This window comes from Thunnus maccoyii, chromosome 18 (assembly GCF_910596095.1).
Source record: "Thunnus maccoyii chromosome 18, fThuMac1.1, whole genome shotgun sequence".
In the NCBI taxonomy this organism is placed as follows: Eukaryota; Metazoa; Chordata; class Actinopteri; order Scombriformes; family Scombridae; genus Thunnus; species Thunnus maccoyii.
Genome location: NC_056550.1, coordinates 24177095 through 24203614, shown reverse-complemented (window position 1 = coordinate 24203614; position 26520 = coordinate 24177095). Strand labels below are relative to the sequence as shown.

At 38.4% G+C, this 26520-nt stretch overlaps 1 protein-coding gene, 1 long non-coding RNA gene and 3 other non-coding genes across 8 annotated transcripts; 4 read left to right on the top strand and 1 right to left on the bottom strand.

Moving 5' to 3' along the window:
• Positions 1–1899: 1899 nt before the first annotated feature.
• si:ch211-51c14.1 (protein kinase C and casein kinase substrate in neurons protein 2) lies at positions 1900–19285 on the bottom strand. Of its 4 annotated transcripts, none has more exons than XM_042391561.1 (10): positions 18995–19285; positions 16589–16656; positions 9011–9167; positions 8381–8616; positions 7156–7311; positions 5771–5946; positions 4900–5020; positions 4744–4814; positions 4532–4611; positions 1900–2874 (listed from the first exon to the last, which is right to left on the bottom strand). In XM_042391561.1, exons 2-10 carry the CDS (start codon positions 16646–16648, stop codon positions 2765–2767), a joined length of 1167 nt encoding a protein of 388 aa, XP_042247495.1. In that variant the 5' UTR covers positions 16649–16656; positions 18995–19285; the 3' UTR covers positions 1900–2764. The 4 variants fall into 4 exon arrangements, with proteins under 4 accessions (XP_042247495.1, XP_042247496.1, XP_042247494.1 ...); XM_042391562.1 differs by lacking the exon at positions 18995–19285 and adding an exon at positions 18532–18796; XM_042391560.1 differs by lacking the exon at positions 18995–19285 and adding an exon at positions 18525–18795.
• Positions 19286–21184: 1899 nt separating this feature from the next.
• On the top strand, positions 21185–23917 carry LOC121884335. The gene is made up of 4 exons (XR_006092329.1): positions 21185–21305; positions 22708–22754; positions 23282–23320; positions 23574–23917. It is a non-coding gene; the product is annotated as an uncharacterized LOC121884335 (long non-coding RNA).
• Positions 22547–22638, top strand: LOC121885048. Its single transcript, XR_006092457.1, has one exon. It is a non-coding gene; the product is annotated as a small nucleolar RNA SNORD88 (small nucleolar RNA).
• Positions 23113–23204, top strand: LOC121885046. Its single transcript, XR_006092455.1, has one exon. It is a non-coding gene; the product is annotated as a small nucleolar RNA SNORD88 (small nucleolar RNA).
• On the top strand, positions 23381–23470 carry LOC121885049. The gene has a single exon (XR_006092458.1). It is a non-coding gene; the product is annotated as a small nucleolar RNA SNORD88 (small nucleolar RNA).
• Positions 23918–26520: the final 2603 nt, after the last annotated feature.

The following is a 26520-nucleotide window of genomic DNA, read 5'->3' as shown; positions in this document are numbered from 1 at the left end:
TTTGATTTTACTGATTGTGGATTAACTGTTTTAATTAGATTTATTGTTTTTATTCAGTCTCAGTGGGATCAAATGTGTTTTATAATGATGATGCAGTGGTCTTATTGGGTATTCTGGAGCACTGGACCAAACTAATTTCCTCCGTGTGGGATAATAAAATTGATCTGAATCTGAATCTGTAACAATATACCAGGATTTATCATCGCACTGTTTGCTATTGGCTGGCTACAAAAAAAAAAAAAAAAACATAAACAGTGGTTAATGGGGCGGTTTGCTTGGCAGATGGCCATGTGTTGATGTCAGCTGACTGAGATAAAGTGCAGCGTTTGACCTGGACACAGTTCGCTTGACATGGACACAAGGCTTAAAAGTGACTGTTGTGTTAGTGTGTGTGTGAGTGTGTGTGTGTGTGTGTGTGACAGCTGACAGCTCTGCCCATGTAATAACATCCACAGGCGAGACTCGGGGACTCTAGAGAGGATGATGGCAGGGTGATTCACAAGCTCAAACCCACATAAATGCAACAACTCTCACTCTGTCTCTTTCAAACACACACACACTCTTTCATTCTTTTCATCTCAAATTCAATAACACTTCTACTTTGTGTGAAACAGTTTCAATTTTTATTTCCAAAAGACAGGCGGTTTGCCACAAGAGGAGGGTTTTTTTTTTGTTGTTTTTTGTTTTTTTTGGAGAGAAGAGCATACACAGATACTGAATAAGGCTAAAGACAGTAGCAGAGCAAACCCAGCACTTTCTGGAAGCTATGTCATTACTTTGGTAAAGATCTTCTCCATGATAGGCGTCATACATACATACATACATATAGCAACACATGATTTGATATTACAGACAGACAGGAAAACTACTTGTTCCCCAGTTACTTATCTTAAAGGAACAGTCTGAAATTCTATATGCGTGTTTGGCGTCAAAGCGAGAATCCGATGAAAAACAGCGATATCAGTTTTATCTCTGAACATCTTGTGCAGAGATAATGTTATATCTAGGGCATGTTTAGACCTGGGCCATGTTTGCTAAAAGCATCTTGTGGCAAAGATTATCTTTATTCCCGTTTTAAAGGCACATGGGTTAAGAACTTCTTGGCTTTAACATGCTCTCTGGAAATGGGTCCCAGCTTTTGCACAAAGACTAGAAGAAGGGGGAAATTCCTAGCCTTGCTCCATCAAAATTGAAAAAATATGCCTTCCAAGATCTCCAAAGGGTCTTATTTACACATGAAGAGATAACGCACAACAAGGTGTCTTAGTATAAGAATATATAGGACGATGTGGAGTTGTTTACCTTTTTCCTCCGCCATTATTCTCCCTATTGGTACACCTCACAGTGCATTATTGTGATTATACTATTATAAAAAGGAGGCTATGTTTCAATCTTTATCCATTTACAAAGTTTAATATACTTGTTGAGTGGAAGTAGCCTGTCAGTATCTTCAATAGGTATATTATACGTTTTGTTAGCTGCCAAACTTGTTGCTAATACATCCAAAAGTCACCTAAATTTTGTTTTCAAAGGAGAGTTAGGACAGAGCTCTAACCTGGCAACCCAACTACGAGGAAAGGATGTTTAATATGTTGTGTGCAGGCAGCAGGTCCGCTCTTAATTAAACCAGCAGATATTTGCCTAACATCAAGCAGATACAGAATAACTCTTTTTAGCTGTTTTTGGTTTCCACTAACTCCTGAGGAAAATATCTTAGCTGCTAAATGCTGCACTATGTTCACCAGCTAGTTGCTAACTTTATCTGGCTGCCGTTTGGTGTTGAGCAGGTAGTGTACAGGGGCTTTTTAGACCTTTTTCTCTGAAAACAGCTGCCTGCTGCGGCCGAAAACAACACTATGAGAGCGCTGAGAGTGAAGCGAAACAGTAAAGTTGCAGCTGGACAGCTAAACAATGAGCTAAAACTCGCTATAAAGCTCCTTTAAGCCGAGGGGAGCTGCAGAGTCGCTGATAATTCATCACTACCAACACATATCACACTGTCATTTCATACATTGTTCTTATTAAAAGAAAAAAGGACAGCATTGGAGTTCCTGGATTGTATGTTTTTCACTGTTGATAGCGCTAGGCTAGCGCTAGGCTAGCAGTTTACCACACAGAGAGTTGAATCTGACATCTTCATCTCACTGCGTAGCTATTTGACAGCAAACAAACACGTTCCTCATCATTTCAGTCTGTTCCTTTAAACCACAAAAACAGAAGAGAAATGCAGCTCATATCTACAACTATCAAGCAGACTCCGCTTGTAAGGCTGCTCCGGGTTAATTACAATCACATTATTAGCGTCACTTTCCTCTTATGTCGTGAAGCTTTGTGAGCATTTTAATAGCATTGTGTGTTGAGGTGCAAAAAAAACTCAAATCATCTCAAAGCAGTCCTGTAATGCAATTTTAGCACCAAATAGTTAGTTATATAGTGTACCTTTAGAGTCCAGCATATTTTACTTTACATTAAAGCATTGTTTATCATATGGCTTCAATACAAGTGGTCTATGCATACTGTATATATTAAAACATTTGTCAAAATCCTTCAGGAGATCACACAACGTGGGTAGTTTTTAAAAAAATCTCTGTATGCTAAAATATCCGCCATAGTGCGATTAAACTGTCATCACACGTCTTTGGCTAACAGCTACTTGGTGTTTTTTTTACAGCACTTGGTTTTTATGTGTTTGATACTTCTAACCAGGTTGTGGCTCCCACAGTGAAATCAATAAGATCTTTCATCTTCAGTCTACATGCGGTAACTACACCACTTCGACGTAGTTGGCTGGGTAAAGCCCCTCCCAACCGCCGTCCTTCATCCCCCGACACCAGCCCTGGTCATCCTCATCCTCGACCTTCAAGAATTCCTCACCTGCAGGGAGAAAGAGACTTTTTGGTAGTTAAAATTAGGAAAAAATAAAGCTTCACAATATGCTGATTTACAATAATTTCACGAAACAATAAACACTATTAAACATACTGTTCATAATTATTCCTTTTTGATGTAGTTTGTAGATTTAATGTTAAAAAAACTCATTTTATTAGGGTCTAACTCGGAAAACAAATCTATAAACTCTATGCTTTCGGACATTTCAACATGATTCCTTGGAGTAATTATAGACAATAAGTTGAACTGGAAATGACATATTAATATGATTAAATGTATTATTATTTATTATTATTTAAAATAGCAATAAATAAATAAATAAACACAGGGATTATTGGCAAAACAAGATACAAGCTTAATCTCAGCACTACATTATGTTTGTATTATTCCATTATTTACCTTTATATTAGTTTCTGTAATATGGCTTTTATATGCTAATCCCTTTTTGCAAGATCTGCCATTCTCGGTTTTTTCCGAATTAATAAACTTCAGGTTGTTGAATTTATTTATTGGTATTCCTCTAATACTTATTTCAGTACATTTAGCACCATTCACAACAATGAAACCAGGAACAGCATTATCAAGAACCTCAAACACCTGGTTTAGAAAAAACTAGAAGTCTTAAAATCTGCAACTCAATTCTCAACTCAAAGTAATTTTGTAAATTTATCCCCAGATGTTTTGTTTATTTTTTAGTACCTTTCTATTCTGAACAATTTGTAGATTCTAGTTTTCAGATTTCTAGTTTGGGACGACCACGCTTGCGTTGGAGCAGCCCGTAGTTACGCTGCTATAGGCCTAGACTACCGGGGGACTTCCATTGATGCACTGAGCTCCTCTCTCCTCCTCCTCCTCCTCCTCCTCCTCCTCCTCCTCTCCATCTGTACGCATTCATGTACCATTAATGCTTGTCACCAACTTGGCATCTTCCCCGGAGTTTTTGTGCTTTCTCATCTCACAGGAGACCTTCGGCTGCGGACCGACTGCTGCCCAGCTCGCCGCCTCCTGCTGCTACTATTATTAGTCATATTTCTATTATTATTATTGTTGCTATTGTTATTATTGTTATTATTATGCTTCTCTGTATGTCTCTCTCTCTCCCCTCTTCCCCTCCCCTCCTTCTGTCTCTCTCTAAACCCAACCAGTCAGGGCAGATGGCCGCCCACCTAGAGCCCGGTTCTGCTTGAGGTTTTTTCCCGTTAAAGGGGAGTTTTTCCTTGCTGCCGTCGCCAAGCGCTGCTCATGTGGGAATGTTGGGTCTCGGTAAATTAAAGAGCACAGTGTAAACCGGCTCTCTATGTGAAAAGTGCCCCAAGATAACTTCTGTTGTGATTTGGTGCTATATAAATAAAACCGAACTGAATTGAATTTTCACAAATTTTGACACACAATTTTGATTTTATTTAGATATTTAGACCCAGAAACACGATGCTGTGATGCTTAATTTTCTTCTAAAGGAGCCACATGATAAACCTTTTGGATTTTTGGCTCTGTTTGCATATTTCTTGTGATTATAAGCATATTTCCTTGTGTCTTAACCCATTTTTTTACTTGACTTTTTATATGTTATCTTCTAGTTCGATATTGTGCAAATAAATAAACAAACACAGTACATTTTGTAGGTTTGTGGTTGTGTGTTTACCTGCTTTAAAGGAAAGTTCGTCCGTCTCCTGTCCAACATAGTCATACAGAGCTCTTACTTTCACTCCTCCGATCATCACACTAGAGGAAACGAAGACGCAGGAGGACAAAAAGAGGAGACAGTGAGACAGATGGTGATGTGTGATCAACCATTCACAGCTACACTGCATCAGACTTGCACATAACAACTTCCTTTGGGATGAATCTACTCACTTCCTGTCTATCGATACTTTCTGTTCAGCTTCTTTCTTCCCTTTTTTGGCTTTCTTTTCAGGCGTCCATTCCTAAAAAAGAACAAGCAGACTGTAAACATTTGAACTTCACATTCATTTAACTTATAGAAATGGTGGAAAGAAATAAAAAACTAACCTGGAAGTGAGGCCAGTCGGTGGGCATGCCGGGCCCGTGGGTGTTTTTCCACCAGCGAAGGTCCTCCTGCTCGTCGATGGCCATCAGTGTGTTGTGGAGCTCGTTGTAAACGGCCCTCACGCTGAGCGAGGATAAATAAATAAGATTAACACACAAAAAAAAAAAATCAATACCCTTCAAGATATTTTTAAGAAACACTTCACATTCCTGCTGTCGGTTTTAAACCTTCACTCAGCCCAAGAGAGCAAAAAAACGATGCCACTTAACTTGAAGTGGTGCTCATAAGGCTTTACTATTCGTCATAATCTGAGCATGATATAATAAACACAACATGCAGGAATGTAAGCGATTGGATGCCCTCGGGGACAGCTGTATAGTTAACGGCGTGGTGTTCATTCGAATTTAACTTACTGATGTTTCCCAGATGATTATATGGAAATAAAAGTTTATTTAAAGATCTAATTGGCACATAATCTGAATACACTGCCATCCGGAGCATTTGAAGTAAAGTGTTGCCAATAAATTAAGCAGATTAATAGAGTATATAATTTCTCTCATCTACCCCACATCCCCCCTGTGGCCCCTGCAGATTTTTATAAAGTAATTAAGTTGCTGTCTTAGTGATTATTTCCTTTATTAGAGTAGAAGAGGAACACTCATGTGGTAATATGTAGTGGAACAGCTTTTAATTAAGGCTAGATTAAGTAAAATGATTGATTTTAACATGTTTAGTTCCGAATGCACAGCAGGAGACGAGCTGAGAAAACCGCAAACTGTTCTACCTGTCTGACAACACGCACTGATCTTCAATAAATAGGCGGTTTTAGTGTTTAAAGATTTGTTTTTCACACACACACACACACACACAAACCTCTCATTGTTGGTAATGTCCAGGTGTTTGTGGATGGAGAGGAAAGCCTGTTTAAGGAAGACGATCCTTTTACGCTCCTCGTCCTGCGACTGGTCAAAGATGGACTCCATCTCCTCCATGTAGCGAGGAGCGTAGCGGTTCACCTCCTCCAGGACTTTCTCATAGCGGCCACGAACCTGTAAATAAATTATACAAATATAGTTTTATTTTCATATACGGCTCTTGAGTTGAAGGTTTGAAGGTTACTCTTCTCTAACCACTAATACTAGACAAACATTAACTAAAACTAGATGTGAGAAGTGAGATTATGAAAGAAATTCAGTTTTAAAACCAAAACTTTATATTGCTTGTTCCCCTAAAATAAACTAAAATAAACTAAAACTGTGCATGGATTGTACATAATTCTCATTTTCGTGCATTTCTTGGTGACATCTTATTGTCTCACCTCTTGGAAATTTAAAACTACAGTATTTCCTTCAACAACACTGGTTTTAAATGAAAGAACAATGACAAAAACAATATTTTCATTATACAGAAAAACTAAAGCCAAATCAAATAGCCCCAAAACAATTCAAAAAGATTTAACCAGAATTAATCAAAACCAAAACCAAATATAAACATATGATATCAATATATTTACAAAACAAAATAAGACATAGTATCGTCTACCATGAATAATACTTTCCTTAGTTGCCATAATTGGTATAAAAATATGTAATTCTGGTTTGACCTGATGTACAGCGCCTCCCATTGGCCAATCAGTGTCATATTTAAAATGACACTGATCTATTTATGGTTTTCTTGTAAAAAAAAAACACATTTCTGGAAAGGTTCATTGCATTATTTCCAAAACACACACTTTGTATCCTTAACAAATGCTTTAAATGCTTTTCATTCCTCATAAAAGACTTGCACAGATGATTTTAGAGCTTTATTTACATCTATGTTGACCAGCTCACAGTCTTGTTCTTTCATGCCTTTAGTTGTTATCTTGGCGCCACTGACTAAGGTGGTTAAAAACTCCCGGCTGCCCTTAATCACTTACACATTTTTGAGTCACCTAACTGAGATTACAAATCTCTTTGTCAAGCGTATCCTGGCCGAGATAGGCATCGACAACACCAACAACAGAAAGCAAATAACACAAAATATGTCTGTAACTACATCACAAAATCAGAGTGAAACACTGCAATTATAAATCATTAGTAGAAATTCCGATACAATCATATAAAATATTACATCATAAAGACAATTTAAGACTCTTTAAAACAACTCAGTAGCTGTTTAGATCCCCAAAATAGGTGAAATAAAACAAACAGGACCAATAAAATAATCAATGAGACTAAACACTTCAACATGATAACGGGATGAAACATGTTGTTTACCTTCTCGGCCTCCTGCTGAGCCAGCTCTCTCTCCTCCTGGATCTTCTTCTGTTTGTCGATGGCTACGTCCGGGTTTCCCTGAGCGTGTTCCTCTCGCTCTCTGGCTGCCTGCTCCTTACGGCTCACCTTATGATACGCCCGCCTGGCTTTATCCAGCTGTGTACCAACCAAACCGTATCATTATTTTGCAGTAAATGTAAGTGCATTAAGTAGAACTGTATGTATTGTATAAAGGAGTTCGTCTACATGGATTTTACATGCAACAAACAACCATACCATCCACTCCAAAGCAGTTTAACCTGCAGCTAATGATAAAAACAGATACATCTGACTTTTGGAAAATCATCCTAGTGATTAAATAGCAGTGCATTAGGTCCCTGTGGTCTAAATATGGCCGTTGAATTGAAGCCATTTACTGAATCACTCCCCATTTGTCTTGTTGCAGAAGTTTAGTATTGATTCCCTGAGGGGGCCTGCATATATATTTCTGATGCAAATATGTAATTCTGCTTTTGATGGATGTCCTCTTTTTCTCAAGCTGCACTCAAAACAGTCACACTGTTAAACAGCGTTTGGCTTCTACGTGAGCTTCAGTTTCTCCTGTGTAGGAGATTTATTGCACTGCAGCTACTTGTTGTATACTGTCTGTAGTATTTCTTTTTGTTATGTTTTGTTATATATATATATGAAATGTGTTCGCCTTGGGAAGGAACATTTGAGAAGAATGATCTGATAAAGTCAAATCAGTTTTTGAATAAGTAAAACAGTGTTGCATTAAAAAAGAGAAAGTGTTGTTAAATGGGTTTCTGGTTCAAATGTGTCTGGTTCAGGTCACTGGAGTCCTTGACTGGCTGAGTTTGAAATGTTCCCGAAAACAAACTCCAAAACGCCTTGAGCTACCAACTACGTCAGCTGTTTACTAGAAATCAGAAGAAGAGTGTGGTTGTACTGAGTGCATGTGTGAAACTAAAGGTATATCAGCCAAAGTGCTGTAGGAAAAAGCATGATGTTTAGTTAACTATCCTGTGATAATAAATGTTGGAAACCACTTTATTTAAAGCTATAACTAAATGTTATTACACTGTAACTAGTGTAGAAGCTACTACACTGCCTCTGTGTACAGATCTTGAACACTGGAGTGGTGAATAAATGTGAATAAATAAGAATAATAAACAGTATAATCTGGAGAAGGAGAGAGGAGAAACTGCCTCAAAAACTCCCAGACCTTTTTGAGGCGTTTGGCCCAGGGCTTCTGAGCACGTGCAAAGCCCGTCTCGGTGTCCTGGGACTCCTTGAAGCCTCCAAATAACTTCTTGTGGAAGGTGTCTTTCTGCCAGGTCCTGACCCGGTCTCCATCCTCCGACACCAGGGAGCGACAGATGGAGGCGTGTAAGGAGGCCAGACGATCAGCGGAAGAGAGAAAACACTGCCAAGCCTTCAGGAGAGATCCGTACAGTGGACCTGAGGGAGGATGAGGAGGAGGAGGAGGAGGAGGAGGAGGAGGAGGAGGAGATGGACCAGGGAATCACACACACTTATCAGTAAGCAAGTCTTCATTTTTTATATTTTTATAATGACACACTGCATATATTTCAATATTGCTACATGTTTTTCTTCTTTTATATGTCTAACAATACTCTGCTGCTTTTCTGCATCATCATCTTACCACTTAATCTAATTTTATATATAAAAAATATTATTTTTTGCATCATAGAAACCATTCTGATGACAGCCACTAATGACATGAAGCAGGAACTAGAAAACAAATAGTATTATCATCTCTTCTCACAAAAGATTGTATGATAATTATTCACATTTCATCATGTTAGACACATTCGATGCTGCTGTTACTCACTGGAGTCCACTACTGGTTTCCACTTGTTGCTCCATTCACTGAGCTGCTGGGCGTACTGCCTCTCCACGCGAGCCCTCTCTTGGAAACACGCCACTATGTCATTACAGGCCTGGAACGAGTCCTCTGTTCGTTTCACAGTGCGCTGATAGTTCCCAGGCTGCCGTGACACAAAGAGAGAGGAAGATCGAGTGCATAAGCCCAGTGATACCAGTGTCCTTATTTTCACATTGAGAATATATAAAGACTCTGCTGCATATTGTCAATATTTAGAAGAGTCTTTCATTTCATTTTCTTCATTTGTTTCAGTGCCAGAGTACAAAATAACACATCTGTTCAGAGTTTGCTCCTAATTGTACTGTTGTCTCATTTAGTTTATGCAGACCATAAACTTAATTAGACAAACTAACACAGTGAACACTGAAATGTTGACTTTTACTGGTACTACCATATATATACTACTCAAAATAAAATATTCCTTTATTATAACTACTAAAGCTACTCCTACTACAACCACTACTATCACTGCTGCTATAACTGTACTACTACCATTAGTAAACAAAAGTAAACAAAAATACAGGACGCTTCATAAAGAGGAACAAAAAGGAGAGTCAGTATGAAAAATATAGACATACAAAACTGAAAAATACTAGATTATTATTTTTTGCCAATTTTTTTAGCTATTACCAATTAACAATCACCTTTAGTTTTCATCACTAGTCGTACATCTATTACTGTTGCTGCTACTATAAACATTACCACAACCTACTTACTACTAATGCAACTACAAATACTCCTTCTATAGACGTTTTCTACTTCGACTGCTGCACCGTGACAAGCACTAAAAGCGCTGTAATTAATAGCGTTAATGGAATAGTTCAATATATCTTCTCATCTCACTCTCTTGCCAAAACTTAGATGAGTGGATCAATATCACTCTCATATCTGTCTGGTAAATGTGTTGCTGCAGCCAGTTAGCTCAGCTTAGCATAGACTGGAAAGTGCTCGCCTGGCTTTGTCCAAAAGTAATAAAATCAACCTACCAGCTCCTCTAAAGCTCTCCAATTAACGCGTTATACATAATTTATTTAATCGTAAAACCAACAGTTTGCTGTTTTATTGGGGGTTATGTGCCGGGCTATTTCTTGGCCGAGAGCAGTAACTACCTGGAGTCTCCACTGGTTGTTTGGAAACTGCTCCCTGTTTCCCAATTTTTGTGCAAAGCTAAGCTAGCCGGCTGCTGGTGGTAAGGCGTGTTTTTAATTGCTTTTGGGCAACGACGGAGGTCTACGGCACAGAAGAATAAGATATATCAGGCTTCGGATACACACACAATACTTGTAAGTACATCAGTTCATTGTTCTTTTGGCTCTGAGATTAGTTGACAATAAGAAAAATAAAGAAAATCACCAGACATATCGCTTAAAGGACCAGTGTGTAAGATTTAGTGGCATCTAGTGGTGAAGTTGCAGATTGCAACTAACTGAATACCCCTCCCCTCACCCTCCCCCTTCCAAGCAAGTGGCGGTGACCATGAAACTCGTAAAAAAAACGTGAAAGGCCCTCTCTAGAGTCAGTGTTTGGTTTGTCCATTCTGGGCTACTGTAGAAACATGGCAACATGGCGGCTTCCGTAGAAGATGACCTTCTCCCTATTTAGATATAAAGGGCTCATTCTAAGGTAACAAAAACACAACGATTCTTATTTTCAGGTGATTATACACTAATTAAAACATCCATTTCTGCCAAGTCTGTTCCACTAGATGCCACTAAATTCTACACACTGCACCTTTAATATTTATCATAGAGACCTGAGAGTGGTGTCAATCTGCTGTAATTCACACCAAAAAAGCAAAAAAATGTGTTTCTCAAAATGTGAAACTACTTGTTTAATGATTGCTCTGTTTCATTTAGGTGTCCCCCAGTAAGTTGTGCCAATGAACCAGCATGTACACAACTTTAAACTGGAGTTACACTTTGGTGTCAAGAAGTCTGACATGTAAAATGTCCATTAGCATTACTGCTGCGACTCCTACTTCTACTATAAGACCAACTGCCTCCACTAGTCTGTCATGACATTCTCCAGTCAGTAGTCATAACAAGGTCCGGCATTCATTCTCTTTACTTTTCACAGCTGTGACACTGCTGCAGCCGTCTAAGGTCAACCCCTACTCGCCACAAGTGACACTTTACTGGCATTAGGTTTCCTGTGGTAAACTCTGGGCGGCGGCGGCGGCGGCGGAGGCAGCAGCGCGGGGTGTGGTCAGCGGACATGTAGACGAGGCCCTGGCCATAAAAAGCCAGACGGAGAGAGGGGAGGACAAGAGGGCAGAAGAGGAAAAGGCCCAGAGTGTATCTGAAGCAAGTGTGTTGTTTGTGGATGTGGAATTTGGAAATCTCTCTGCAATTTTCCTGGCAGCCGCCGGCAGCTCCTACTCAGCACTCACTCCTACTCTCCCTCTCACTTTCTGTCATACTCTATCTGAGAGTCACTGGCACATTTAGACAGCGAGATTAAAGGCGCTGGACACAATATAAGTTGGCATGCTGTGTTAGCTCATCTGAAACAAAACACTCACTGTAAATACCATAAATTTAGATAGATATATATATATATATGAGTAGGAAGTAGACATAAGTGAATAGAAGTAGAAGTGAATAGAGCCTTCTACCGGCCAACAGGTGGAACTATTAATATTGATAATAAATGATGTACTGTACAGCAGAATATATAGATATATACAATATACGAACACAAGAGTATAAATGACATGTAGGTGCAGTATAATAGTATAGATATATATATTTTATATGATTAAGAAGTCTATTTTTTGTAGGTAGTACATATTATCATCATTATCTTCATTTATTTGATTTGATTTAACTCATTTCTTTATATGTTACTTTGTTTCTGTTCAGTGTGAGTTATTGAAGTTGGAAACAGCAACACTGCATGTGTGAAAATAACAAAAAGTATTAAAAATAAACATTGCTAATGAAGTTCCAGTTGCTGTATTGATATATTAATTACCGGGGAAGCTAATTGTAACGGAGTGATCATTAATGTTATTAGTTACACCTGTGCTTTTACTGCTATGACATTTGATTTTCTTAATTAGGGATTATATCACTCTAATTAGATTCATAATTAGGTTGTAAGTGATGCTGTCTGCATGTTTTACACGTACAGTAAATACATCCTGGACAGTTTCTTTGATGATCACAACGATCAATGTTATTTCATTACTCAGATAACAACAGCCAACCTTTAATCGACTGTGAGAGTATTCCACCAAAGTGTATTTTTGTATACTTACTTACTTTATGACTAATTGATGAGCTCTTTGATTCTAATTAGACTCTTAATTAAAATCAGGTGCACTGCAAAGGTCAAGAAGTTAAGTCTATTCATGTCGGCAGCACTGACAGCAGTTGTAACACGATGCTATTAGGTAGCTTCGATCGATCAGGATCTAAGACGGGAGAATATTTATAAGAATGCATTTTTTAAGGTATGTGATTTTTTTTTATTTGCCATATAAATTATTTTTTCTGCCCTTCTGCTTTTATAGTTTTAAAGGATTTTGTTCACATTTTTATGCTATCTATCTGCTGGTCTTTATGCTATAGTCACATGCTCATATGAACATTTAAAGGGTTCCTGGTGTCTGTAATGATTCCTCCTCTCTGTACTGGATGTGAAACGATCCCTTTCTAACACAGTACCAATGTGAGAGATGGGGGACAAAATCTGTAGTCCTTAATCTGTGCAAAAAAGCATCTTAATCAAAAGTTCAGCTGAAGCTAGTATGAGGGTTCAATGAGTCTAGATTAGTCAAATCAAGTTGGTGTCTTCCAAAGGGTCATTTTACAACTAAATTCCCTCTTTTGTGTTTTCCTGGATGTTGCTTCTTTGCTGAACTGAAGGGAACAAAAACACAAAGAGGGAATTTTGTACTAAAAAGACTTTGGAGGATACTCACTTGATATGAACGACTGCTGAAGCCTCATATCAGCTTTGGCTGAACTTAAAGGGGACGTATCATGCATACCTCCAGGTCTATATTTCTATTCTGGAGCTATACTGGAATATCTTTGCATGATTTACAGTTCATAAAACTCCTTATTTATCTTATACTGGCTCTGTATGTGGCCCCTCAGTTCAGCCTCTGTCTGAAACAGGCCGTTTTAAGGACGCCCTCCTGATGAGCATACTCTGCTCTGATTGGTTAGCTTCAGGAAACTCAGCAGGATTTCACTTCTTTTTCTTGTTCTTTACTCAAAATGTCAACTTCTCAAATACATCCATACATGTTCAAGCTGACATATGCGATTGGACAACGCGAACAACCCAAAGAACAACCTTATCAATAAAGGAACAGACGGCCGTTTGTGACGTCATCACGAGGAGGAAGTAGAAGTCACACTGCAAACAAAGCATTAATAGCAGGCTGAAGCCCTGGATTTTGACTTGAAGGCAACATTTTTACATGTGTTCACCTCAAGTTTTGGAGCTCTGACCATGTTCAACATGGACATCCGACATTATAACAGCATATAAATGACAGAAAATCACAAAAAGTATGTCATGTCCCCTTGAGGGATGCCTTTTTGCACGAAACAAGGACTGTGGAATTTGTTTTTTTATTACATTGGAATTGCATTAGGAAGGAATCTTTTCAGGACAAGTATGCATGGATAGGAGGAAAAACTGCACCAAAGTGAGTCCATCACCAAGACTCTAACAATGTTTTTTATTTTTGCACTAACAGCCTTCAAACAAAGCAATCAGCAGCAAATGTGCTTTTTATGAAACACTATTTTTTTATGTTTCGTTCAGAATCAAATTGGTGAACTTCAAATCAGTGTTCCTCTCCCTCGCTCTGGTTTCTTTCCTTACTTTCCTTTCTTTCGGCCTCTGTTGTGGTTTACACTGACTCTCCTCACTCGTCTGCGAATTAAACAGAAACAGCTGAGGAATCCAGTTTGAGGCCAACGGCAACGCTGCAGAGACCCAGTTGGCCAATCTCAGAGGCAGATGCAAATCCGCTACTAGAGAATCTGCCCGAGCTACACAACGCAGTATCAAAGAAAATGGCCACGGTCATCTGTTGAAAAAAAAATCCCATTTTCATGTATATAACTGATCTTGTCCAGACTTTAGCGTGTCAGTACATAGAAAAAGTACAGAGAGCCACAAGCTGAAGAAGTGCAGCAGCAGTGATGGTAAAATCTGCAGGAATTAAAGTGCAGTAAAAGTATTAGAGTAGCACTACTAGTACTACTACTCTACAATAAGGAGTGGCGTGGTAGTAATAGTTTAAAATAGCATATAGTGCAGCAGCAGTAGTAGTATTAATAGAAGTAGAAATAGTAGTTATATGCCAGATTTTATATGCACGCCCTTCCAAAGTGCCTTTCAAACATTTCATGAGACACAGCGCAGCTCTACACTACTAACAACAAGCTAAGAGAATACCTGACACAAACTGTTTGTCTTAACAAGAATAAAGAGGCTCATCGATCCAGGCCGACATCTACAGACAGTCTGTTTCAGATTGGAAAACACTAAGATCTTTTGTTTGTTACTTAGCTCTTTAAACAGCCTGCGCGATGTGTCAGAGGACCTGTGAGTGAAGTCACATTAGAGGCTGATCATGCAGCGCCTTGTAGGGGATCACATACTGTCTGTAAGTAATCACTGGTGAGTAAAGAGTCCAGAAGTGTCACAGCGGGAGGTTTGTATCTATTAGTGTGAAAAGCCCACTTGTATACTCTATAGAGTGTATTGCAAACCTCTTGAAGTGGCATTGTCTTTGTAAATACGAAACAGAAGAGCTTAAGTTTTGCAGCTATAATGACAGACAGCCCTTGAGCACAGCGGCGGGATGACACAGACAGGAACTGGCCTGGAAACACATCCAGCGCAACGGGAGGCTGCCAAAATTACAGGAGGAGAGAGATGAAAGTGGGGCAGCCCATTAAGGCCAATGGGAGACAAAAGCCAATGTTAAAGTGGTAGCACATCTCAAATTAGATGTAGCACGCTGGAAGTGTTTACGGCTTTAAACAGAACCGTGTCTTGTAAACAGAGTGCAGACCGGTTAACGAAATATTAAAAATGTTTGTTATTAACACTGAATTGAAGTGATTTGCATTTACAAAAGGAATAGTCATCTGCAGTCATTTGGAGTAAAATAACACATCACAGATATTATATTATAAGATTTAAGCTAAAATACTGAATTAAAACTATGAACCAGTTCAGCTTTATGTGACAGAGTTTATCATCAGGTGTTATAAAACTGAATATGCTCAGTTTTATGGTACAATATGCAGCTGATGTGTAATTTATTGCTTTTTCATGAATGATGTATTGATGTTGCTACTCATGTCTGTTATTTATTCATTTGATATTGATATATTTTTATATTTTAGTTGCTTTCTTCATCTCGTCTAAGTTTCCAAACTATGAAATTAGAGCTTCAATGATTAGTAGACTAACTATTTTGATAATCAATTCATCATTTTGACTCATTTTTTTAAGAAAAAAAGCCCAAATTCTCCAATTCCACCTCCTCAAATGTGAATATTTTCTGGTTTCTTTGCTCTTCTATGACAGTAAATTGAATATCTTTTGGGTTATTGATTGTTGGTCTTGACAAAAGAAGACTTTAGAGGCTTTGACTGACATTTTTCACCATTTTATACAAACAACTAATCAATTAAATGAGAAAATATTCGACAGATCAATCAATGATGAAAATAAACATTACTTGCAGCCCTACAGGAAATATTATGACTGGAAAGCGATCACCTCATATATATAGAGTAGGCCTAACTTTCTATAAAATGGTCTAAATTGATCTGGTTTTTAACTTTTCAGTCTTTGTTCTGCAGCTTAAGTTCACCATGTTTGACACTTATTACGACATTACAGTTGAGATTTTATTTTAAAGGAGTAGTTTGACATTTGGAAATTGACATTAGACATTGGGAAATGCATTCTTTGCAAGAGTTCAATGAGAGTTCAGCACCACTGTCATGTTTGCCTGTTCAGTATGAAGCTACAGCTGGTTAGCTTAGCTTAGAACAACGACCAGAAGCAGGGAAAAAAGTCACTTTGGACAAAACCATGTAATGTTTTGGTTTTTTTTAAATAGAAGATCTCTGTATAGAAGTCATTATTTCACACAGAAACTTTACCTTATCCAGCAGAAAACACAACAAATAAAAACATCACGCCTCAGTAGCAGAGCCATTATGTTGCAGAGAGCAGTTGAAACATAAACCTCGTCTGATTTATCGAGTGAATGAAGACAGTCAATACCTAATGAACTGTAAACTACCACAAAAAACCTTCCCGAGCACAGTTGACCCCAAGAAAGTCGGTCAGAGTGCACAATGGTTACTATTCACGAGCCTTGTTTACGCTGATACGCAACCTGAACGACAAAACTGTTTAGTCTGTTTTGACTGGAAGGTCATTGAAACCGAGGAAAAAGGCTATCTTGTGTATCTCTATCTTCTCTATTGGTAGACAGCAAGACACACAGACAAAGACAAACACACACAACCTTACCATCCAGAAGCTGCGATTGTTGGCATCTTCGGAGCTGCTTTCTGATGACAGCGTCGACATCCTGTTCTCTGACAGAGTAAAGGAAAGTATGAGATTAAAACTATGGTATCACTCTGGCTTTTAATCTAGTGCACATTGACCTTTTTTGAAGGCTTTTGGAGGATTTCTCACTTCAGTATGTGAGCCAATTCAACAGAAATGATCCCAGTTGGAGAACATATGAACTACATTAATAATAGATTTCACTCTCATCGATTATCTCCCAACCTACATCGAGGACATTTATCAAATTCAGAACCAAACCGCCAATGAAAACATATCCATTAGGAAACCCTGTCCTCTAATGTGTATCTACTTGTGAGTCTAAGACATGAAAGCATTTGATTTCTCTTCAAACAAGTGAGCTGTGTAACATGTGTCAGTCATATAAACGGAGGTTTTGCAAACCCATTGAACCCATTTGTTGTTGGAAGTCGTGTACAGTTAATCTGAACCAGGAGGCGTACAGTAAACGGAGGCAGCGTCTCACAAGCCGCAACAACATCAGCGAGCATGGAGTATCTTATCCCAGCGTTCCCAGCTTTGAAACATGAGCTCTCCTAAAATAAACAGGGGGTAAAGGTCAACACATCCTATCATTCACGCTCACTTATTTTTTTTTTTTTTCTTCCTGTGCCTTGTGGAGGTTTGTCTCTTGCTTTTTTTATTATTTGTTAAAAGAGGAGAAACACCAGCTCATATTCATTTACAGCAACTCACATGACGAGAGGTGACGTAAATACCTAGAAAGTTCTGTATGACTCAGAATGAAATGATCCACATGAAGTATTTGGGATCTTTGAATGTTGCTTAATGGTGGTGTGGTTTCCCATTTTCCAAAAAGAAACTTTTCCAGTTTAAATATTTCACTAAATAGGAGGTGTTTTTTTTGCCTTTTTGCCTTTTTGGTGTTTTTAAACCCTCAACGCGCCCGGAGCTGAACTCCACCCAGACTAGGCCTTCATGTCTTGCCTGTTTTTCCCTCCCTGCAGCCATCTCTCCTCATGCTTCTGTTAAGGCGCACAATTAGATTCAATGATTTTCCTCCACATCCTGCCGTTCACGGGGCATCACATGCTCCACTAAGAGCATAATACCATGCCTCCCCCACCCCTCCCTCCCTCCCTCCCTCTCTCTCCCCCTCTCCCTCTCTCTCCTCAAGCTCGCTTCTGTCGTGTCCCTGGCGCTGAGGTCTCGAAGATTACACAACCCCACATCTGCAGGAGGTCACGAAAATAATGAATCGCCTCCCTTTTAACCCTTGACCCTCGACTTCCTGTCCCCTCGCTGGCTGGCTTTCCTCGGGGATATGACTGCGTCTGAGTTTTCAGAGGAGCATGGGGGGTTGGGGGGTGTGGGGGGAGGCTCTGCTGTCCTTGCCTAATATCAAATAATGTGCAAGTTTTACTAGGTTTTACTCCAGTCTGCTGACTTTCGGTGAGAATTACATGTAAAGATGAAAGATGCTACATGAAAGATTTATACACAGCACGTATAAACTGCAATCTCCTATCTGCTAGCTTAGACGTGCTCTACTTGCATGCCTTTCAAATATGATTTCATACTCTTTACAGGCATCAAGACGCACAACTCCATATCTACTGGAATCAATTCAGTGGCAGCAAGAGCCTTTCAAATATGATTTCTTAGCCTTTATAATCAATTTAAATCTCCTTTAAAGGGCCTCAGATAGTCTGGATTTTGCTTTATTCTTCATATGTAACTACTTTAAGAATGAAATCTCTAAAAAAAACAAATTAGAAAAGCATGACTGCACTATATTCTGATATATTCCCTACTTTTAAAGTTTCAATGAGCCACAACAGTTGAAGTACTTGCATTTGCGTGCTACTACTTTGTCCTATAAGTACAACAGAGAGTATACTGCGTAACTTACCACCTACATGCACAGATCTGACTCCACCATGGGTTCTCCAGACTTTTTATTATCTCCTGGCAAGGTCAGACAGGAAATTTGTTTCCCCCCCCCAAAGTTTTCAACAAAAGTCCTCCACTGATCCAGTAACTTGACTTAAACTTTTTACACTTAAAAAAACAAACTAAAACCGAAGCTCGTGCGAGTTTTAAGAGCCCATCTGGTGCTTCCAAACCAACCAACTCTTTCACCCCTGTATCCTGCACCCACTCTGGCACACACACGCTCACTCCTCCCCCTGTCCCCGTTTCATCTGTCACACATAACTCTGCACACACACACACACACACACACACACATTGCATAGACGAAATATATAGTAACAAATGAACACACAGAGCAGAAATAGGAGTCCAATCACTCCATCAGATCTCTCTATAAATGCAACTATAAACCAAAGGAAGGTTAACAAGCTGCTTCCGGTTTCTTACCTCTCTAAATGTTGGGGCTCTCTTGGCTTCAACCCCCACTTTTTTTTTTTCTTCTTCTTTTGTTTGTCAGGTTAAAACTTTTTTCTCTTCTCAATCCAATCTCTGTGCACACTCTCAGGCTCTTTCTCTCCACCGTCCTGTCTTCTTTTTACACTGCTCTTCAAGCTCTCCCACTCCTGATTTTTTTTTTCCACTCGTTCTGGACACTGCTGCTCCAGCTCTTCCCCCTTTCTTTGGCCCACACTGTTTGTATCAGATGAGTTGGCTTCTTTTTTTTTTTTTTTCGCCTCCTTCTTCTTCTTCTTCTTCCCTACTTCTCCTCCCTCATACCCTCCCCTCTCCCTCTCTCTCTCTCTCACCCCCCCCCCCCCCTCTCTCTCTCTCTCTCTCTCTCCAAAACAGCTGCAGGAAACGTATGCTCTTGTTCTTTGTACTTCACCACTTGTCGTCGGGGAACCGTCTCTCTCTCTCTCTCTCTCTGTTTTTCTCTGTATGTCTTGTCTTTCATTCACTCGCTTCACCTCCCTCAGAGTTAAGTGTTAATGAGGTGTGTCTTTTTTGGTGTTTGTTTGTGTCTAGATGAGTCACACAAAAAGCTGAGTCACCAACTAGTATGTTTGTGTGTGTGTGTTCATAGTCCTCGTTTCACTATCTTGCAAAGACGCACAAAGCAACGTGACCACATTAGGGGGGATCTCCACCCCCTCCCTCCACTTTGCTTATCTTTAAACCCCATTTTTTCCCCCTAGCCCCCACCCCCCAACAACATTCCCTCGGGATAGTTTGGTAGGCCTGCCTCCACAGCTGGAAGATACATCCGGTGTGTGTGTTTTTTTGGCAGAGATGCTTTGAAGTCAGAGACACTGTTAACACTCACATATCCCTCATATATCGGTGACATAACGGCTCATGCTATGCTGAACTCGTAGAGCTTCCAGCTTGCCAGAACATGTCATGTAAATAACTAGACAGCTGTCGTATGTTGCAACGCTTACGGCCAGCTGCTGTAACCTGCTCTTAGGAAACAGTAATTCTATGTTTGTAAATCCTATAATCAAACCTGGAAGGATAGTAGACAGATATCATGACAACACTGTAATTAAAATGATAATAGAGACAGAAAACGTAAACAAGTGGAATAAGATCCACATTAAATGATGTTATACTGTATATAAATTCAATATAAATTCATCATAAGCTGTATATTTCTGCAGAGTTTTGGAAATATTATATTGATTCTTACTGTAGCATAACCAAGTTTTTTTTTTAATTAACTGGATGGAAAGAATCCAGAAATGTTTCACTACAGTAGACATGTGTTTACTTTGTTAAAATTTATTAATGTTAGTGCATCTTAAAATTTTGCAAAAGATAAATATTATCTTAACACAAAGTACTCTGTTGCTCAAATGTCATGACTTCATTTCATCTTTGTTCCTATCGTACGGAGAAGAAAACATAACTTTTAAATACAGATTATAAAAAGTACATTTAATTGTCTTTGCAAGAGCGCACAACAGCTTTAATGTTGTTTAAGATGTACTGTTGTAATGTAATATTTATAATGAGCAGAGGTATCTTTAGAAAGGCATCTTGAGAAAACTTAATGGAAAATGTGTAGTAATTTGATTACCTACTCAAAGTTCAGCTGAGAAAAACTTGAAAAGACTTGTTTCTTAAAGGACGTGTTCACTGTCTTAAAAAACGACAGTCAGGAGCCTAAATGAACACTGAAACACTTTGAAACAATCAATATGTATTTAAAAGTTTATCTGAAGCTAATATGAAGCTTCAGCATCCAAATGAGTCAAATAAAGCAGATATCTTTCAACGTTACAGTCTTTTTAGTGCCAAAGTCCCTCTTTTTATTACTATACTTCCACCGTAGCTCAACAAGGAAACACAAAGAGATGCTAAAAAGACTGTAAATGTGTCAGATATCCACTTGATATTACTAACTCAGACTGCTGAAGTCTCATATAAGCTTCACGTCGACTTTTAAATACATTTTTGCACAAAATGAACATTTGAAGGGGATCTTTTAACAGCCAGTATGAACAGGAGGAATGATTACAGCGAGGAAAACCTCTTTTGACTGTTGTTTTCAGACACACTTGATAAACGGTGAACCTTTCCTTTAATATGAATGTGCTGCTGCAGACTCCAGTCCAGTAGGAGGCGGTAATACAGACACAAGTTCACCAGCTTCCAACCGGCAATAAATGGAAAGACGAGGAAGCAGCTTCATCAGTGTCTTCAGTCTGTTGGACAGACACTGTCCGCTTCACCTGTAGTATCTCCGGTGGAAATGGTGAGATAAATTCACTAATATTACGTTTCTTCTTGTGATATATGATATGATATGTTGTGTTATATATTATATTAGGGCAGTATTGTAGTGAGAACTAGTTACTTGTTTGTGCAGCTCCTGCAACCTGCTGCCTTTCTGTTATATGATTGAGTGACGACTTATTTTACACGTTAAATCCGGTTTAATTATCGGCAGCAGAAACGAGCAGCTGCCTGTGAAAAGAAAAGGTGTTTTAACCTAAATTCTAACGGTTTGGTGGTTAAATTAAAAGCCGAATTCAACAGACAGACACGTGGCTACGACTGTTAGCATGTTGCCCTTCATAGGACTCATATGGTCTCGTTGTTGAATAAATAACATTAAATTGTGACTTTTCTGAATGAAATTAGACAGTCGCCAGTTAATGTCATTTGTCCAAACATACATTAGCTGCTAAAACAGCCGGTCAGTAACTCTGTGGGCCTAACGGTAGCTCCACGTGGCCTTCTAGGTAGCATTAGCATGCTAGCTAACAGCTAGTCAGGTGGCCTTCAAAAACATTAATGTGCGTTTTATAAAACTTAAAGGAGCAGTTGAACATGTTTTGAATACTCAGACATAAGATTTATGTTGCTCTTGTCTACTCAACCCCCTGAAAAGTCCCCTAAATTATAAACTGCTCCTTTAAGTAACTATGTAATGCAACTTCCATGTGACCATTTGGTTCATTATCTTAAAGAAACCCTCCATATGTGTTTTTTAACATGTATATAAAATACTTAACTTTAAATAACTCGTGCCTGATATGGTTTTTTCCACCAGAAAAAGTTCATTTTTGCTTAAAATGTCCTTTGTCAGCCATTAAAAAATATAGAATCTATAAATAAGCAAACATATTTCACCTCAAATTTTTTCCTGCTGGCTCCTCCTTCACTGTAAAGTTCATTCTCAGTGTTTGTGAACTGGAGGCTTCAAGTTTCCACACAACACTTGTGTAAGTTGATTTATTGGACCAGAATTGGCTTCAAATCATTACAAATCATGCTTGTGGGTCCACCCCTTAAAAAAAAAAAAAAAAAAAAAAATCAGATTTCCAGTGAGCACAGAGAAACTTTCCACTTTGAGCAGCAGATGGATGTGAAAACAAACTCTGCACATAATTCATTCAACTCTAGGAACAAGAAGGAAAAACATGTTTTTGAGTGGAGGAGAGTTTTAAACAGATCATAAACCTGTTTTGTTGAGATTTAGTTGTGTGTCTTTCTCTCCCCTGATGACTTGCACTGGGCTCTGAGTCAGTATGGAGACTAAAGTGCACCTCTGGCCCTGACAAGCCAGAGTCTCTGAGGAGAAGATGAGCTAACCTTGGTCAAAAGTGATGATCTTGGAAGTACAGTGACTCATGGCTTTTTTGTCCTTTCAGGTCTCAGAACAAGTGAACTCCTTTTAATCAAGTTGGGTCCAACAAAGGTAGGTAGAGGGCACTGTTTTCATATGATTTTACAAACGCTGTCATGGCAGCAACCTGCTCAACCAACAAAGAAAGCAGCAACATGCATATGTATATTATGTCTACTACTCTGTATAATAAAGAAAAACAAATTTGAGAAGCTGCAACTAGCAAATGTGGATTTTGGCTTAAAAATGGACGAAAACAACTATCAAATCAGTTGCCAATTAATGATTTGATCGACTAATCGTAGACTCGTGTTATTAGTGGTGGTTTCAAACTACACTTGAACATATCGACAACTGCAGCCCAGTATGGACGACATTATTTCCTGCTAATTGTTCAGAGACACTATGATTTGTGTGTGTGTTTAGCTGTTTTCTCCCCTGATGACTTGCACTGGGCTCTGAATCACTATGGAGACAAAAGTGCATCTTTGGCCCTGACAAGCCAGAGTCTCTGAGGAGAAAATGAAACTAATATCAGTCAAAGATGAGGATTAAAACAACAAATTAACATTTGATTTTTTTTTTTTTTGTCTTTTCAGGTCTTCAAAGAAGTCACACCTAGACCGGACTTGGATCAGGTTGGTTTCATAAAACACTACATGACTTTGGCCTTTAATAGCAGGCGTGGTGTGAACGCTGATCTCTTGTGATGTTTTGCACTGGGCTCTGAAAATCAGTGGTGACAGAAGTGCAGCTCTGCCCCTGACAAGGCAGAGTCTGATGAGACAGTAGCTAAAAAAAAAAAAAAAAAAAACACAGTAAAGCTAGTAGGATAATGATTATGTGTTTTGTGATTGATGGTTTCCTGACTGCTCTTCTCTTGTGTTTCAGGTAATTCCGGCAGACATCAAACTACCAGATGACCACGTTGTAACATCAGTCTTGAATGTTTCTGTTGTAATGTGATTTTTTTTTTTTACCATTAAAATGATCCTGTACTGTATTTTCTCTGTTTAATCAAATAAAACTCTGCATCTTAAACATTTTCGATTTGTTACTTCACTCTTCAAACCTTTCTGTAGAATAAACAACAGTATATAATTGATAAGGACACTCTGTCCGAGGGCTGCAACCGATGACTTTCATTATCGATTAATCGTTTAGTCTGAAATGTTAAAAATGGCTACAGTGATGTCTTCAGGTTGTCTGACAGCCTAAAACCTTCAGATATTTAACTCACTGTCATGTGACACAATATAAAACAATAAATTGTCCCATTTGAGAAGCTAGAACCATAAATTTTGGGCAGTTTAGCTTGAAAACTGACATGAATTGATGAAAATTGAACATTTTCTGTTCAATTTAAAGTTACAGCTCTGTCATTTTGTAACATAAATGCTGAGACTTTTATGGGCTTTGTAACTGCTACATGAGCCAGTTAAAGATTTTATAAATGTGTTGCAGTTGCTTCAATTATCTTGTAAACTGATCAACAGCGAGAAGGTGATGCTCAAGATGTACATAGTTTTAATAAAATAACCTAAAAGCCATAAACAGGGTGTGTATCACAGTTAACTTGTGTCAATATGTGTTTAAATCTTCATGTGTTGCTACATGAAATGCAGAATATATACTGTATAGTCCTGTATGTGATAAATATCATATTTTATAAAGTAAATCAACCGATATTGATTTTAAATTCAAACAACCTGAAACATTTGTCAGATATAACAAGCATCAGCATCCAGACGAATTAAACATTCAAGAAATCAGAAACCATCAATTACAACTTTGTTTCTGTATCTTTATTATAATTCTAACAATTTATTATCTCTTAAAACATTTGAAATTCATATATGTTTATATGAATGTGTGTATATGCGTATCACATATACATATATATTCTGTAAGTTACCTTTCATCAGTTCATATTCTCATTTTTTTTTTAAAAGATCTCTTAAAGGAAAAGAAATGCTTTCTATACAGTCGGGCCGATTCCCTCTTGATCTTCATTAGTCTCCCGGCAGCAGCAGATGAGCCGTCGCTCTCCATCACTGAACAGCAACGAAAGGATCTCAAAACAGTTTCTCACCAGTCACTTAACGAGGAAAAACCATTTGTTATCAGCAAGAGAGATGTTTTTTTTTCACAACGTCTTATTCAAAGTTATTAATTGGCCCTATTTACAATAGAAAGACCTGATAGAAACAAGTAGAATCTGGCTGTGGATTGAGTTTGGACAGGAAGCCACGTTGTACTTGTTGACCTTTCAGACAAGAAAAAAAAAAAAAAAAAAAAAAATCCCTTTTTTTTTTTTTTTTTGGCTGAAAATCACTTTTTAAAACCTCTGAAGAAGGGAAGAGTGTGAAGAGTCACAGCTGCTAATGGAAATAGGGTCATTGCATAATATGCTGGTAATAAACAATGAGCTGTGAGCATACTGGCACATCTCAGCGACTGCAGAAGGTGCTTTATACAAATGTGAGGATGCAGATGATGATGATGATGATGATGATGTCGAGTTGAGCTCTTGACACTGTCAGGTCAGTGACAGTGGATGTTAGAGAACGGGTCAAACTGTATAGAAAGCAGAACAGTTAAATAAATACATTGTACCTTTTTCTTGTTAAACATTATTTGGAAGACAGAGATTCTTTAGAACTTTTGAGACTTTTTTTTTCCTTTTTTTTTTTTTTTTACATCTTAAACCATAATTAGGATGACCATTATTTTCATCGTCCTTATTGCTATTTTCCTTTGCATTCAAATATAATCTCTCCTTTACCAACCAGTGCAGAGCAGTTACAGAAACAACCCCCACCTCCATTCCCCCCATTTAATAACCTTCTCTCATTCACATTTATAGCTTGTGTGTGTATATATATATGTGTGTGTGTGTGTGTGCACTTTGAGCGATATGATCTATGAAAACTCATTTATCATCTTTTTGCAAAAATAGACTGAGGATAGATAGCAGGGCTTCCCGTCGAGGCCCTGATGTCAAAAAACGCACGTCTGATATGTGTTCGAGGACTCAAAAAAGCAGCAGGAGAGGTGAAATGTTGTTCAAGGTAGAGAGGTCATGAGAGAGCCCTTAGATTTGATCTCAGCAACAGTGAGAAAAGCAGGACTGAGGTTGTAAAATGAGATGTCAAAAAAATGTGGAAAGCTGATGAGAAAATACGGAGGATTTCAGGACAAAAATAGCACATCAAAGGAGGGGAAATATGTGATTAATCGAAAGGGAGTGGCTATTTTTTATTCCAGAATCGAAAATACCGGTTAAATAAAGTGATAAATGATTTTCTCTCATCATGGGCATCCCCAGAGTTAACAGTTGCTACATTATTCAGCATCTGCATATTATTAAAGTGGCAGCTAACGTCACAACTTTATTAAAAGAGTGAGGGAAAAATCATATTTTGAGGCCGTAAAAGGTCGACATGTAGTTTCCATTAAAGCTTCACAGTCTGACAACAGAAGAAGAAGAAGAAGAAGAAGAAGAAGAAGAAGAAGAAGAAGAAGAAGAAGAAGAAGAAGAAGAAGAAGAAGAAGAAGAAGAAGAAGAGAGAGCGGAAAAAAGGAAGTGATTTAAAAATGTGCTTCACATTTAAGTTGCGGTGCTTCTCGTCACATGGAAGCAATGTTAAGGGTACAGTGCACTAAATAATATGCATCTTTCAAATTCAAAAAAATACCTACATATACATATATATATTTATATATTTATATATAACCGTTATCTTCACCGCAGTCAGAAATACGCAGACTGCACATCTCAGCCACCAAAAAGGCAGAAACCGTGAAAAGTCTCTGAAGCTTTAATAACAGTAAGGAC